Here is a 13,268-nt window from a genome sequence, read left to right on the forward strand (position 1 = left end):
ACAATCAAAATCAGCTGGGAATATTAAATTTTTATGTGGTGTCATAATTATATAGGCCTCATGTGAAAAAGGTTGCAGACCCCTGATCTATACAATGTATACATTCAGAATAAAAACTTTGATGAGGCAGTATTGTGTTGTTTAAAAAAAACTTTTTTGTCTGTCTTTCTTTTCATTTCCTGAAAAGTTTTGGTTTTGGTCATAGCTAGTTTCTGCCAAACAACCAGAGGTACAAGGAGCTATGCATTCAGCATTGAGAAATTACCAGCTCAACAAGATCATCACCCAAAAGACGATTATCTACATTGCTGCAAATGTTTACGTGAGGGAGCTTTTGAATAGCCCTTTGAATGGGAAATAAGAGCATATATATATAACTCTTACACACACACACACACACACACACACACCCAGTGCCGGTTCTAGGCCTTTTGAGGCCCTAGGCAACATATTATACAGAGCCCCCCCCCCTCCTGCTTTGCCACGCCGGATAAAAATTGTAAATTTGCCATGAAAATGCTTCAATCTGGTGCACTTTGAGATCAAAATTAAGAAGCTAGGTGGGGGCCACATATGTTTATAAACAAATCCCAAATGTTTATAAACAAATCCCAAAATGTTTATAAACAAATCACAAATGTTTATAAACAAATACCAAAATGTTTATAAACAAATACCAAAATGTTTATAAACAAATCCCAAATCCCTTGGTCCTACCCCCCCGACCATGAGACTTACTACAGGTCAACTGGTAGTGGTCCTACCCCCCCCCCCCATGAGACTTACAAATCCCAAATGTTTATAAACAAATCCCAAATGTTTGTAAACAAATCCCAAATGTTTATAAACAAATCCCAAAATGTTTATAAATAAATCACAAATGTTTATAAACAAATCACAAATGTTTATAAACAAATACCAAAATGTTTATAAACAAATCCCAAATCCCTTGGTCCTACCCCCCCCAACCAAAGTGCCGGTTCTAGGCCTTTTGAGGCCCTAGGCAACATATTATACAGAGCCCCCCCCCCCTCCTGCTTTGCCACGCCGGATAAAAATTGTAAATTTGCCATGAAAATGCTTCAATCTGGTGCACTTTGAGATCAAAATTAAGAAGCTAGGTGGGGGCCACATGTGGCCAGTAGCCCATGTAAGGGATACATGAAAAAAAAAAATCTTCTCCCTGTGACGAGGCCCCCTCAGTGGTTGAGGCCCTAGGCGACCGCCTAGTTCGCCTATGCCTAGAACCGGCCCTACACATACCCCTTTTGGGCACCCCTGCACTATAAAGGGAGCTATCCATTCAGCACCCTACATCTTTACACTTATTATATGAAATGTGTACAGTATTTAACTGCTGAAGTCTGATTTAAATTCAGATGTTTGAGTGAAATATATCTTTCTGCACACCACTGGTGTGTTGTTGGCATGTGTTATGCAGTATTATGAAAACACCTAAGCTGTAGGCATGTTTAGGAATCAACATGCTTTAGAATCAATCAATCAATTAATCAATCAATTTTATTTTTTATCACATTACAAGTAATATGGGTGAAATTCCTGATTTTTATTTTAAAGTTAAATATTCCAAAAAGTTAAATTAAATATTCAGTTAAATTAAGTCCACTCCACTCACATCTACAAATCACATCAAACTCCAATCAATCAATCAATCAATCAATCAATCTATCGATCGATCAATCAATCAATCTTATTGTCACATCACATTACAAGTAATATGGGTGAAAACCTGATTGCTGATTCCTGATTGTGCACACCTATCATTTCGGTTAAAGGGTAGAGAATAAAATGTGGCTAAAGATGTTATTTCCTGGCAGGATGCCCCAGCTCCAGCAGGGGGCCATGCATACTTAAAAAGGTACATTACTGTGGCCACTGGCCAGTAAATGTGAAGTTTCAGCATAAGCATTTCTCATCTAAACACACAATTTGACGGAATCTTCATCTTGTTTACATCTTGAAGTGTAAAGCACCTACCCACAGAGAATGAAGAGGTGCTATTTGTTCTTGTCTAAAATGGCCAAACATCGTTTTTAAGGGATGATAATGAACTTTTCACCAACTTTCTTTATGATAGATAGTATAGATGTTTGGGTCTGCATCTCTGACTGTTAGTTTGATGAAAACTAGTAGAACATCTATTACTAGGCTACTGTAACAAGGTGATCAGTGATCAAATATATCCACATAATAAATGCACAGAAAATGTATTATTGCATTTTGGCTTCTATGTCTTGTTGGCACCACGACCCATGATGGACTTCTTAGTGTTTCTCTCAGGTTTCAAAAGCATTATATAACACTTTGGGCCAAACAGCGCCACCAAAAGACCAAAACTAGATGCCAAAATAGCAAATACCTCCACTACATCTGCATATTTGCCTGGAGAACTGATATATGCTGGGACGAAGGCTATCCACACGGCACAGAAGATCAACATGCTGAAAGTGATTAACTTGGCTTCATTGAAGTTGTCTGGAAGATTCCTTGCCATGAATGCTAAGATGAAGCTGAGAAGTGCCAATAAACCAATATAACCTAGTAAAACGGCAAAACCAACTGTTGATCCCACTTCACACTCATAGACTATCTTATCACTGTGGTATTGTATATTTTTATGAGGGGTTGGTGAGGCAGACACGAGCCAGGCTATGCAGATTATTGCCTGGATGGAAGTAAGAGTCAGAACTGTTCCTCGCTGCTGCATAGCACCAAACCACTTCATAATGTCTGAACCCCCAGGCTTGGAGGCCTTGAACACAGCCAACACCACCATAGTCTTTACCAGGATACATGAGACACACAGCACAAAGCTAATTCCAAATACTGCATGCCTCAGCTGACAAGTCCATAGTCTGGGAAGACCAATGAACAGAAGTGAACACAAGAAACATAGTTTGAGTGACAGCAAAAGTTGGAAGCTGAGTTCTGAGTTGTTGGCTCGCACCATGGGGGTGTCTCGATGATAGATGAAGATTCCCAGGACAATGGCACAGGCAAGTGTGCCTAGCAATGAGATGGTTGTCAAGGAGATACCCAGGGGCTCGTTGTAGGATAGGAACTCCACGCTCTTAGGGACACAGTTGTCACGATGGGGATTGGACCAGAAGTCCTCTGGACAACTGGTACACTCTGTAGAATCTAAAAAAAACAGTAAGTGTAATGACACATTATTAAGTAAAGTTATTATTAAGTATATAAAGTATAATTATAAAGATAAACTACATTGCCACATCCTACCCTGCTACTATATCCTGCTATACTACTATAATATGGAAACATCTGTCCTTCCTTCTGTTTGTCCTTCTGTCTGTGAAACTGATTTATACGTTTTTCTAAATTTAAGATGTTATCGTTTTTCCATGGGCTGTGGATTGGTCGTGAGTCTATAGTGACAGTACCAAATCTCAAGTCTGCCTTTCGTTTGGGTGTGAACAACCATGTGTACGGACCAGTAGTCTGAATAGACAACAATGTATACCAACCTGTGTGATTGCTGGTCTCTCCCTCAGAACAAGCAATGCAGTCAAAGCAGCAGACAGGTTCTCCTTTCCTTCTGGCCACACGGGTTCCAGGAGAACAGCTCTCACTGCACACTGACTGAGGAGGCTACAGAGGAAAGTAACAATGACCAGTTTCAATCTAAACTAAATTACAATCAAATCATAAGCTCTGCATTAGTCATATTCCGTCCATCCAACATGGAAAGAGATGGAAAACACAATGTATCGAGCAAGGACAGGTTCAAGACCCTCCCCTGCACGACATGATAGGGCAAGGGCCGGGTGTCTCCCTCAGCCAGCAGTGGGCACAGGTGTGGCTGATTCCAATCAGTCCAGCTGCTCCTCAATCACCATCAACAGAGGTTGCCAATATAAGCTGCTGAGAGCCGGCGTCTGGCGCTAGGACATTGACTACTGTGGTTAGTGTAACTGGCAGTTTAGAAAGTCTCTAGCATGCTTTCATACTGTTGATCTGCTATTTTTGTAAACCTTCACCAGTGGTTCAGTAAAGACCCGGGGTGTGCCCTATATGTTCCATGCCAGCCACCCAGGCACATTCTCACAGGGTGTAAAACCAGTCTCAACCAAGGTCGGGGCTTCACAATCAAGTCCTAAAGGTCTTTGCATCCACCCTTTAGGACAAACAAGCTGCCACCAACTCACTATACCACCACAACTACCTTTTTCCGTGAAGGGGCTATAAGGTAGCCAGGAGTGGCTCCACACCATCTAAGCTACAACCTCCCTGAAACCTGACTTGGTGCTCTGATCCCCTTCAAACTCACAGAGGCTTATGAGCGAAAACTATACGCTATATGCAGAGCTTGCTGCTGAAGCACAACATCACAGCTTGAACACTGAGGTCCGCTCAGTTGGGGTGTAGAGGTTTTGTAGAAAGCTCTACCACCAGACTGTTTGCAGACCTGGGAGTCAAAGAGGCCAGAGCCAACACTCAGCTGCATCGGAGGCAGCTGAAAGAAAACAGTGTGTTATAATAATAATACTAATAATACTAATAAAACTTTATTTGTATAGCACCTTTCATGACATGAAATGCAGCTCAAGGTGCTTTACAGAGCAATGGAGAAAAAAGAAAAGAAAAGCAAGGCATAAACATTAAAAAACAAGCAGTAATGCAATACAGTGAGGACATGAATAACAAAAAAAAAAGATCAATTAAAAGCAAGGGTGTAGAAGTGGGTCTTGAGCTGTGCTTTAAAAATGTCTACAGAGGCTGCCTGTCGAAGGTACAGTGGGAGTTTGTTCCATGCCGTCGGCCGGTAGAAGCAAAAAGCTGCTTCCCCGTATTTTTTAGTTGCCATTTTTTTAGGCAAAGTGAGAAGGCCAGCAGTGGAAGACCTTAGGGGGGCGGTTTGGGACATATTTAGGCAGGCAGTCATGTAGGTAGGAAGGTGCGAGACCATTGAGAGCTTTATACACAAGTAAAATAATTTTAAAATCAAACCTAAAAGTAGCAGGTATGCGGTCAGCTTAGGCTTAACTTAGTAACCATAGCCCCATGAGAAGTCTGCCATTCAACATTAAGGTGACTCTCATGATTAATTGAATGACACAGGCTCAGGTCTGATCACCCTGTCGCTGGCCATGCACCTTTGGGGGTGTATAGGGTCAAGGCTGAAACACTACAAGAACCAAGGGAAGACTACTGATGTCCCAAAATTGAACTTAACGGCTCCGTTATGTCCACCATTCATCACCAGGATGGCACTCGTATGTGCTTGTTCAATGGAAATGTACATCTTATCCTGTGTTTCATAAACTGGAAAGATGAAATTACCTTTTTGGATTCAAAGGTCCAGAAGATTCTGTCTTCATCAAGGATAAGTTCTTCATCTCCGGAGGCTGACTTCTTGACCACACCTACATTCTGAACTTTTAAACTTCCACCAGGGAGCCACGCCCAGTTCATGATATCGAAGATTGGTAAAGGATCACCATTCTCATCAAATGATACATGATCACCAGATGATGTGGTGAAGTTGACCTTTTCCAGGTAATACACAAGCTAGAATAATGAGCAGAATAATGAAGAGACAGAGACTTAAAGTACTGCCATGGAGCACAGATTTCCGCCAGGCCAGGTAGATTATTGTAGACCAGTAATGAGTGGAATGGCTACGTTCTTGAATTGAGGGATCTTGTTCAAAGCGAACCACTCCTGCAAACTTTAGAAGGCAATCTTAGCCAATCAGGATGGAATATGAAAAATCACACCCGTGTGAAGTGAGGGGCACTCTCGTATCATCATTATCTTGACTTACATCATCTCATTTTGGCTATCACAGGACACTTTTGTCTTCAATGTTTGTGTTTATATTGACACTCAAAGCTGGCCATAGGCCAATCACAGGACACTTTTGTCTTCAATGTTTGTGTTTATATAAACACTCAAAGCTGGGCATAGGCCAATCACAATATGCATCCTCGCCTTTTGTCTTCAATGTTTGTGTTTACACAAACACGGAAAGCGGGGCATAGGAGGGTCTAGCGCCCCTCAAAAATGACAGCTCCCTGTTGATCACATGACTATAGAGATAATGTGTACCGATGTGCGTGTTGTTTGGTCAAAAACATTAGCCAATTAAGAGGTATTAACATCGCACCTGCCATGGCTGTATTGTCTGCAAACTGGCACAGCTATGCCCAGTGAATGGTCCTCTTCCTGGCACACACTGCAACATGTCATGGAGGGCATGGGCCAGAGCATACACAGCCTTGTACACATTGTACTCTGCCCTGAGGTCAGAAACATCCAACAGTTTAGAATCTGCTGTTTGTAGATCCTCTTGTCCAGTACACACCCGTCCACCTGCATCCACCCAATCTGACGGAAGGGGAGCAAATTTACATCGAAATGTGTGCTCCCAAAACAGCCTCACCTGAAGAAACAACAATGAAGACTTGAACATAAATAAAATAGCAGATGTCATTTAGAAAATGAATACAAAAATACACTACATACTCACTATGTTATCTTCTTGGCTGTGGTCTGGGTCATTGTCAGGATGTATGTTCAACAAGAAGTCCTTAAGACCTGATATTTCTCCGCGATAGACGGCAAAACCCAGGGTGCCTTTCAGGTACGGCATGTAATGAGGAGACTGGAAATAAGGGTTTCTCGCCCAAGCTGCAGTGGCAGGTAAGATCCATTGCAGGCCTGTCACGTTCTGCTTTACCACCTCCTCCAGGACGTTGATCAGATAGTCCCCATATGCAAATGCAATGACCACACGAGCTGTGGATGTCTTCATCACAGTGGCAATCCTCTGGAGTTTAGCCAGGTCATTGTTAAAGGGCAGAGCCTCTGAATAAGCCACGCAACCCAGGTCAGAAATGTCCAGGTCAGACTGGAATAATAGGGCAGCATCACGTCCGCCATCATCATCACTAAACAACAGACCTACCCACGTCCACTCGAACCGCCTCATAACCTGGAGTATAGCTTGCACCTGATTTTGTTATAGAATGGAGGGTACATAAGTAGTAAGTGAGGGCATTGGTTAGATTATTAACATCGTGGCACTGGTACGGTACATCAGAATATACACAGATTCCACAAAAAGGTCTGATCATTCTCTTTTCATGCATTTAACAGTTCCAACCTCGTCTGGATCAGGGTTAGTAGCCTACCATGTCGGTACTACTCACGGTGGCAAATTTTGTGATAAACCTTCTGGAATCACAGCTAAATTTGTGTTATATCAACTGTTAAAGTTGTGCATTTTAGATGCTGGTGGTGCATTATGTATTGGCTCATGTTCAGGTGTTTCATAAATATTGGTATTAAGTCCGTTAAAATTGATGACAAAGGTCTACAAACATTTAATAACACACATTCTTTTCCACAAAATTACGGGATTATAAGACACCAACAACATAAATAAACAATATCACGTTCACTTCCCACACAGAAGTTACACAAAGTATTTGATCAAAACAAAAACAGAAATATGCATTATCATAAAATAAAATAAAATACATCATATATAAGTTTTCTTTGTCCGTATGTCCCAAGCTTTCTCTATATATTCTGCTAATGCAAATATATTTTGTTCGAAAATCCATCTCAGTCGCTCTGCATCACTTAACCACATCAGATCTATATTTTTACATCTGTTAAATAACTTTTGACTTTTGACGGGCAATAGAAAAGAAAGTGTGTGTGTTTGTGTGCGTACAGCCGTACAAGTTCACCTGGAAGACAAAACTTGGGATTGTTCTAAAGAAGGACGGGAACTGATTCAGGTCACTGAGACAGGAGCAAGACGCATAGTAACTTATCTGAAAAAAGCAGAAAACATCTGTTCTGCAATATGCTATATTTTCAAATTGTTTTATTTAATTTGATGTATGTATTAATTAAGTATTCATTGGTAGTTTTTATTAGTCAAAACAAACAAACAAACAAACAAGCAAAAAAGGCTGTTGTATTTATCTTCAAACAAGCAGTGGCTACTTTTGTCATTTCTAATCTCATTTCAGATAGAAATTGAAGCACAATGTGCTGTTTTAACATAAACACTACCAATGTACTGAATTGGTATATAGCATTGGTATAGTGTTTACGTTTAAACATTGCTGTTGGACAGAAACCATTTATTTTAAATAAATCAGTATTATTGAACACGCTATACGTCTGTGTGTGTGTGTGTGTGTGTGTGTGTGTGTGTGTGTGTGTGTGTGTGTGTGTGTGTGTGTGTGTGTGCGTGCGTGCGTGCGTGCGTGCGTGCGTGCGTGCGTGCGTGCGTGCGTGTGTGTGTGTGTGTGTGTGTGCGCGTGTCTGTGTGTGTTTCATAAATAATGAATCAATGTATTAAAAAGCGCTTTAATACTGACTACATTTTTATTTCCTGAAAAGTTAATATTTTGGACAGCAGAGATATATAAAATAGTTGGTGGTGAAATTCACGGATGACACTTACCATTGGCACTCTGTACAAACCTAATATTTTAGAGAGGGCAATAGAGCTTTTTGAGGTAGAAGGACCCACAGTTCCGATCACTGGAGGGGATCCAACACAGCTCTCCCCCAGTGTAAACTGCCTCTCTCTCCCACTGATCAGTGACATTGCTGCACGGAATCCAACTCCAAGCGTGAGACAGGTATCATAGATACTGTACCCCAGAGTCACATTGGGTAGCAGGCTGGGGCTTCTGTTGATCTCATTAATGGCAAAAGCCATGGTCTGGGCCCATCTGAACCCTTTAAGGAAAAAACTATAGCACAAAACAATACACTGTAACCTTGAATATCGTTGCTATCGGGCAGAAACCTTGTTCGTATGTTTTTGTTTCATAAATTAACGTCTTACTCTGTCATACTAAGTGAAAGCATGCAAAAGTATAGCAAGAATAGCCGATCTAGAAGCCCACTAAGCCTCAACACTTACAGTAGATCTGCTATAATTGATCGAAATGAATTACATCAGTTACTCGTATCTTTGAAGTCCTTTAAAGGCTCATAACTTTTTTTCTTGCATAAAATGTCATTTTGTCCAATCTGCATCAAGAATAATGTTAAATATAACTTGGGGTGGTTGTACAGCATTTGGTCTCCCGGCTCTTATATTGGGACATTTTGATCTTGTCAAAGGTCTGACATGAATGTTGACCCGAAGGTCAAGATTCAATTTACCCCCTGAGCAAGAAAGGTAAATGCAGGAAACTGCATGGATTCAAATCCGAGGTTGCTTTAAATTGAAATTAAATGTGAGTAAAAATAAAATACATTTGAATAAGGCATATAAATCAATGCAAATAAACAATCATGGTGAGTATTTGTAACACTCACCCATAGCAAGTGGGCTCCTGTTGTCTGGAGCTGAAAGTCAGCTCAGGGAATACAGAGGTGAAGTGGATGGTGAACAAACCACCCAGAACTAAGTCTCCAGCCATGTACATTCTGTTGAGACTAAACTGTTTCTGCAACTCACAAGAAGAGGAAGATGAGGAAGACAAAGGGGAGAAGGAAGAGAACAGTATCAAGTATGAAAGCAGGTGTGTATCTATAAAGGCCATCATAACTATGTCCTCCTCTGTCTAACCCTCCCCCCATTCTCTAAATCCATTGTCCAGTTGTTACGTTTTATACAGTGCTGTGCCATCCCCTGTGCCAACTTATGCCAATATGTCATCTTTCACAACACCCAGAAGCAGAGGCAGGGCGTAACATATATTAGCAATGCCTTCATATCAAAACTATAGAAGAAGTGCCCCTCGGAGCACAGGTCTCCACCAGGATAATAGTGTTTGTGATGTTTGGATAAAATGTGTATGTTTTTTTGTTTGTTTTTGTGCAACAATGTGTCGTCTGGTGGTTGTATACCAGGGCAATAAAAATGTATATATAGCATGTAACAGTGTATTCATAATGTGTAGTTGTGCACATTATGAATACAAAATAGAACAGCGGCGTATCGGAGCGTCAGGCAAGGCGTGAACACGCACCAGCAGGGCCGGTTCTAGGCATAGGCGAACTAGGCGGTCGCCTAGGGCCTCAACCACTAAGGGGGCCTCGTCACAGGGAGAAGATTTTTTTTTTTCATGTATCCCTTACATGGGCTACTGGCCACATGTGGCCCCCACCTAGCTTCTTAATTTTTATCTCAAAGTGCACCAGATTGAAGCATTTTCATGGCAAATTTACAATTTTTATCCGGCGTGGCAAAGCAGGAGGGGGGGGGGGGGCTCTGTATAATATGTTGCCTAGGGCCTCAAAAGGCCTAGAACCGGCACGCGTCTGACGCCGCCGGTGTGGGGTAGGTTCATTGAAAATAACGGAGGCGGCTGTTTTGACGCGCGGCGTTCACAGACGGTGTGTGTTTGGCTTTATGCAATCGGGATGGAATAAATATGGGAAAGCGGACAGTTGCGTGTTGATCTCATTACTATGGAAATAGTGTATATACCGATGTGTGTAATGTATGGATAAAATATGTAGGCCTACGAGAAATGTACAGAATATGGAGCACCGATTTTGAAATCAGATGTGACATTTCTTCCTCGGCCTAGTGGGAATGTGTGTGCATGTTTCTATTAGCTTGGATTCCCCATCGATGATGTCACTGGTGGACGGGTTTCTGAACTGCCCACAGCCCTCCTAAGAGACACAAAGAATTGTGCCATTTTATCATGATTTTTAGTAAGGACCTATTATATGAAGATGTGTTGAAAAGTAGTGAAGTGGTCCTTTAACACAGCGTGCGATTTCTGTGAAATTATGCACACACATTCCCACTAGGCCGAGAAGAAAGAAATGGTGGTGTTTTATCATTAACATTAGTGAGGAGGACCAATTATATGAAGAGAAGTATTTTTTTTGTGTTTTGCTGAAATTGGCCTCATGGTGGCGCTTCCAGGGAAGGGACTGCACACTCAGGGAACAAAGACGGACAACTTCATCATCAACTTATTTATTAGCACGGCGCGTTTTGCCGTGAGCTTCGTCAGGTGCTGAAGCTCACGACCTCTGACCTTTATATTTCCCACCATTTTGAATTACATGAAAATGGGCGCTAAAGCAATCGAAATATATAACTTTGAACTGGCATATGGAATATTTTACATTTATCTTTTAATATGAATCAACAATAAATTATTTTGGCATATTTTCATATAAACATTACATCATTCTACTCTACTCTACATCATTATAGGGAAAATGGGCATAATGTAGGGGAAATGGGCATAATGTGAACGTACATGTTGACAATATCGTCAAATAAACAATTGAATCAGAAGAGTAGATTTAGCGAGGCATTGGCCCATGTAATATTTAATTGGTGTTATTGTATGGCTTCAACCTGTTTCAAGGCTATTAAATGGCCTCCAAGGCCTGGATTAATTAATTAAAAATAACAGGACTGCTTGTGTACCTGGCAGATGACATAACCCTATAAGGGACTGTCATGTGGGACACAACTGGTGTGTTGAAGATGCCTTTAGGCTTCATTCTTGTTTTCCTTCACACCTTAGAGAAATAAGCAAGCCAAGTCTATGAAAACAATCCCAAACAAAGCAACTCCGTCACCGCTAAACCCCTTATCCCTAAACTTCTTTGCCTTTTTTTTTTTTTTTTGCAAAATATTTTTTTGCCAATCTACATTGACACGTTGTGAGCTTGTAGACTGGCCATTTTAACTATTCAAAAATATTTTGCAAAATAGTAAAAAAAAAAAGCGTTTAGGGATAAGGGGTTTAGCGGTGACGAGAATGGAACCCTATAGGCTTTTAATTGAGTTCCGTTTATAATTGGGCTTACAATATGTTCATATAAGAGAAATAAAACAGTTTTGGTTTGATTTTGCAATGCCCTAATGCTTATTTTTTACATTGAAATCCTAATTTTGGAGGTCTAATATTGATGTAATATATGTTTTATCCCACGATTTTGCAACCCATTTTTCACCCCTGTGTCAATCATCTAATGTGATCCTGGGATCTACACACCCTCCGCCAACCTGGGGAGAGCAACGGACTTAACTCATGCTTCCTTCATGCTTGAGTGTCCAAGTTGCTCCTCTACACCTGACAAGGGGGAGTTTCCCTGGTTGGACGTAGCGCGTGGAAGGAACACGTTATTCCAACCAGTTCCTTTTCCCCTCCATCAGGCGTAATATTGATGTCTTAATCCAATTTTATGACCTACAGCTTTCATGACCGGATAGGTCGTTATACTTTGGTTGCTCAAGCAACCGCTTACGGCCGTGATTTTCACCAGATTCTGACCCAGGGATCACCATCCTGACTAATAGCAACGTGGGGACCACCACTATAGGCCTGTCTCACAGCCATTCCGGACCAGAGCTACATCCCTACCTGCTTTCTCTGCGCCATTTAAGGCCGTTTCCAAATGTTAAAATGTAAAAGATCAATATTATTATGAAGAAAACAAGATGTTACCTTCAGAAAAAGCTTTGTTTGGGAGGTTCATGCAACATTCCATTGTTATTTTGATCAACTTTTTCCTGTTATATCTCCTACCAGGTAGGACAGATAACAATCAAAATAACAATTATTCTACATTCTCTAATTGTTTAGACTTCTTGTAAATTAAGTAATGCAGATGTTTAACAATAATGTAACTCTTGATAGCGTAAAATTAAACCAAATGGACCCTTACGGTTACGGGTCCATTTGGTTTCATTATACAATCAGAGTTAAATATCTATAAGGGTATATTTGGTTATCAACTCTCCATGATTTAGCTGGGGACCACCTGGAACCCTCTCAAGGACCAGTGGTGGTCCCCGGACCACTGGGGAAACCAGTCTGTTGTTGTCAGATTGTCTTCTGAATGGCCGGGCCCAAAAACCTGCCCTCTTCTGATTGGCCGGGCCCAAAAACCTGCCCTCTGCTGATTGGCTCGGGCCAAAAACCTTCCTTTTTCTGATTGGCCGGGCCCAAAAACCTGCCTTCTGCTGATTGGCTGGGCCCAAAAACCTGCCCTCTTCTGATTGGCCGAGCCCTAAACCTGCCCTCTTCTGATAGTCCATGCCCTGAACCTGCCCTCTTCTGAATGGCCGGGCCCAAAAACATGGCCTCTTCTGATTGGCTGGGCCCTGAACCTGCCCTCTTCTGATTGGCCGGGCCCAAACACCTGCCCTCTGCTTATTGGCTGGGCCCAACAACCGGCCCTCTTCTAATGGGCCGGGCTCAAAACATTTAATGTGAGCTACTTTTATAATTGTCTTATTGGTTACTTTTACTTAAGTAACTTTCAAG

The 13,268-nt window shown here is 41.4% G+C and overlaps 1 protein-coding gene across 1 annotated transcript in view; it reads left to right on the plus strand.

Annotated features, from left to right (window-relative positions):
• Positions 1 to 13,268, plus strand: part of LOC308319578 (extracellular calcium-sensing receptor-like) — a gene marked incomplete at both ends in the record, with an annotated part of 31,301 nt that overhangs the window by 12,347 nt on the left and 5,686 nt on the right. Inside the window, one exon of the mRNA XM_080769680.1 lies at positions 9,343 to 9,542. Within this exon, the coding sequence (XP_080625806.1) occupies positions 9,343 to 9,542 (200 nt within the window). The remainder of the gene's footprint in view (positions 1 to 9,342; positions 9,543 to 13,268) is intronic.

This window comes from Protomyctophum bolini, assembly GCF_963924005.1.
Source record: "Protomyctophum bolini genome assembly, chromosome: 1".
NCBI lineage: Eukaryota > Metazoa > Chordata > Actinopteri > Myctophiformes > Myctophidae > Protomyctophum > Protomyctophum bolini.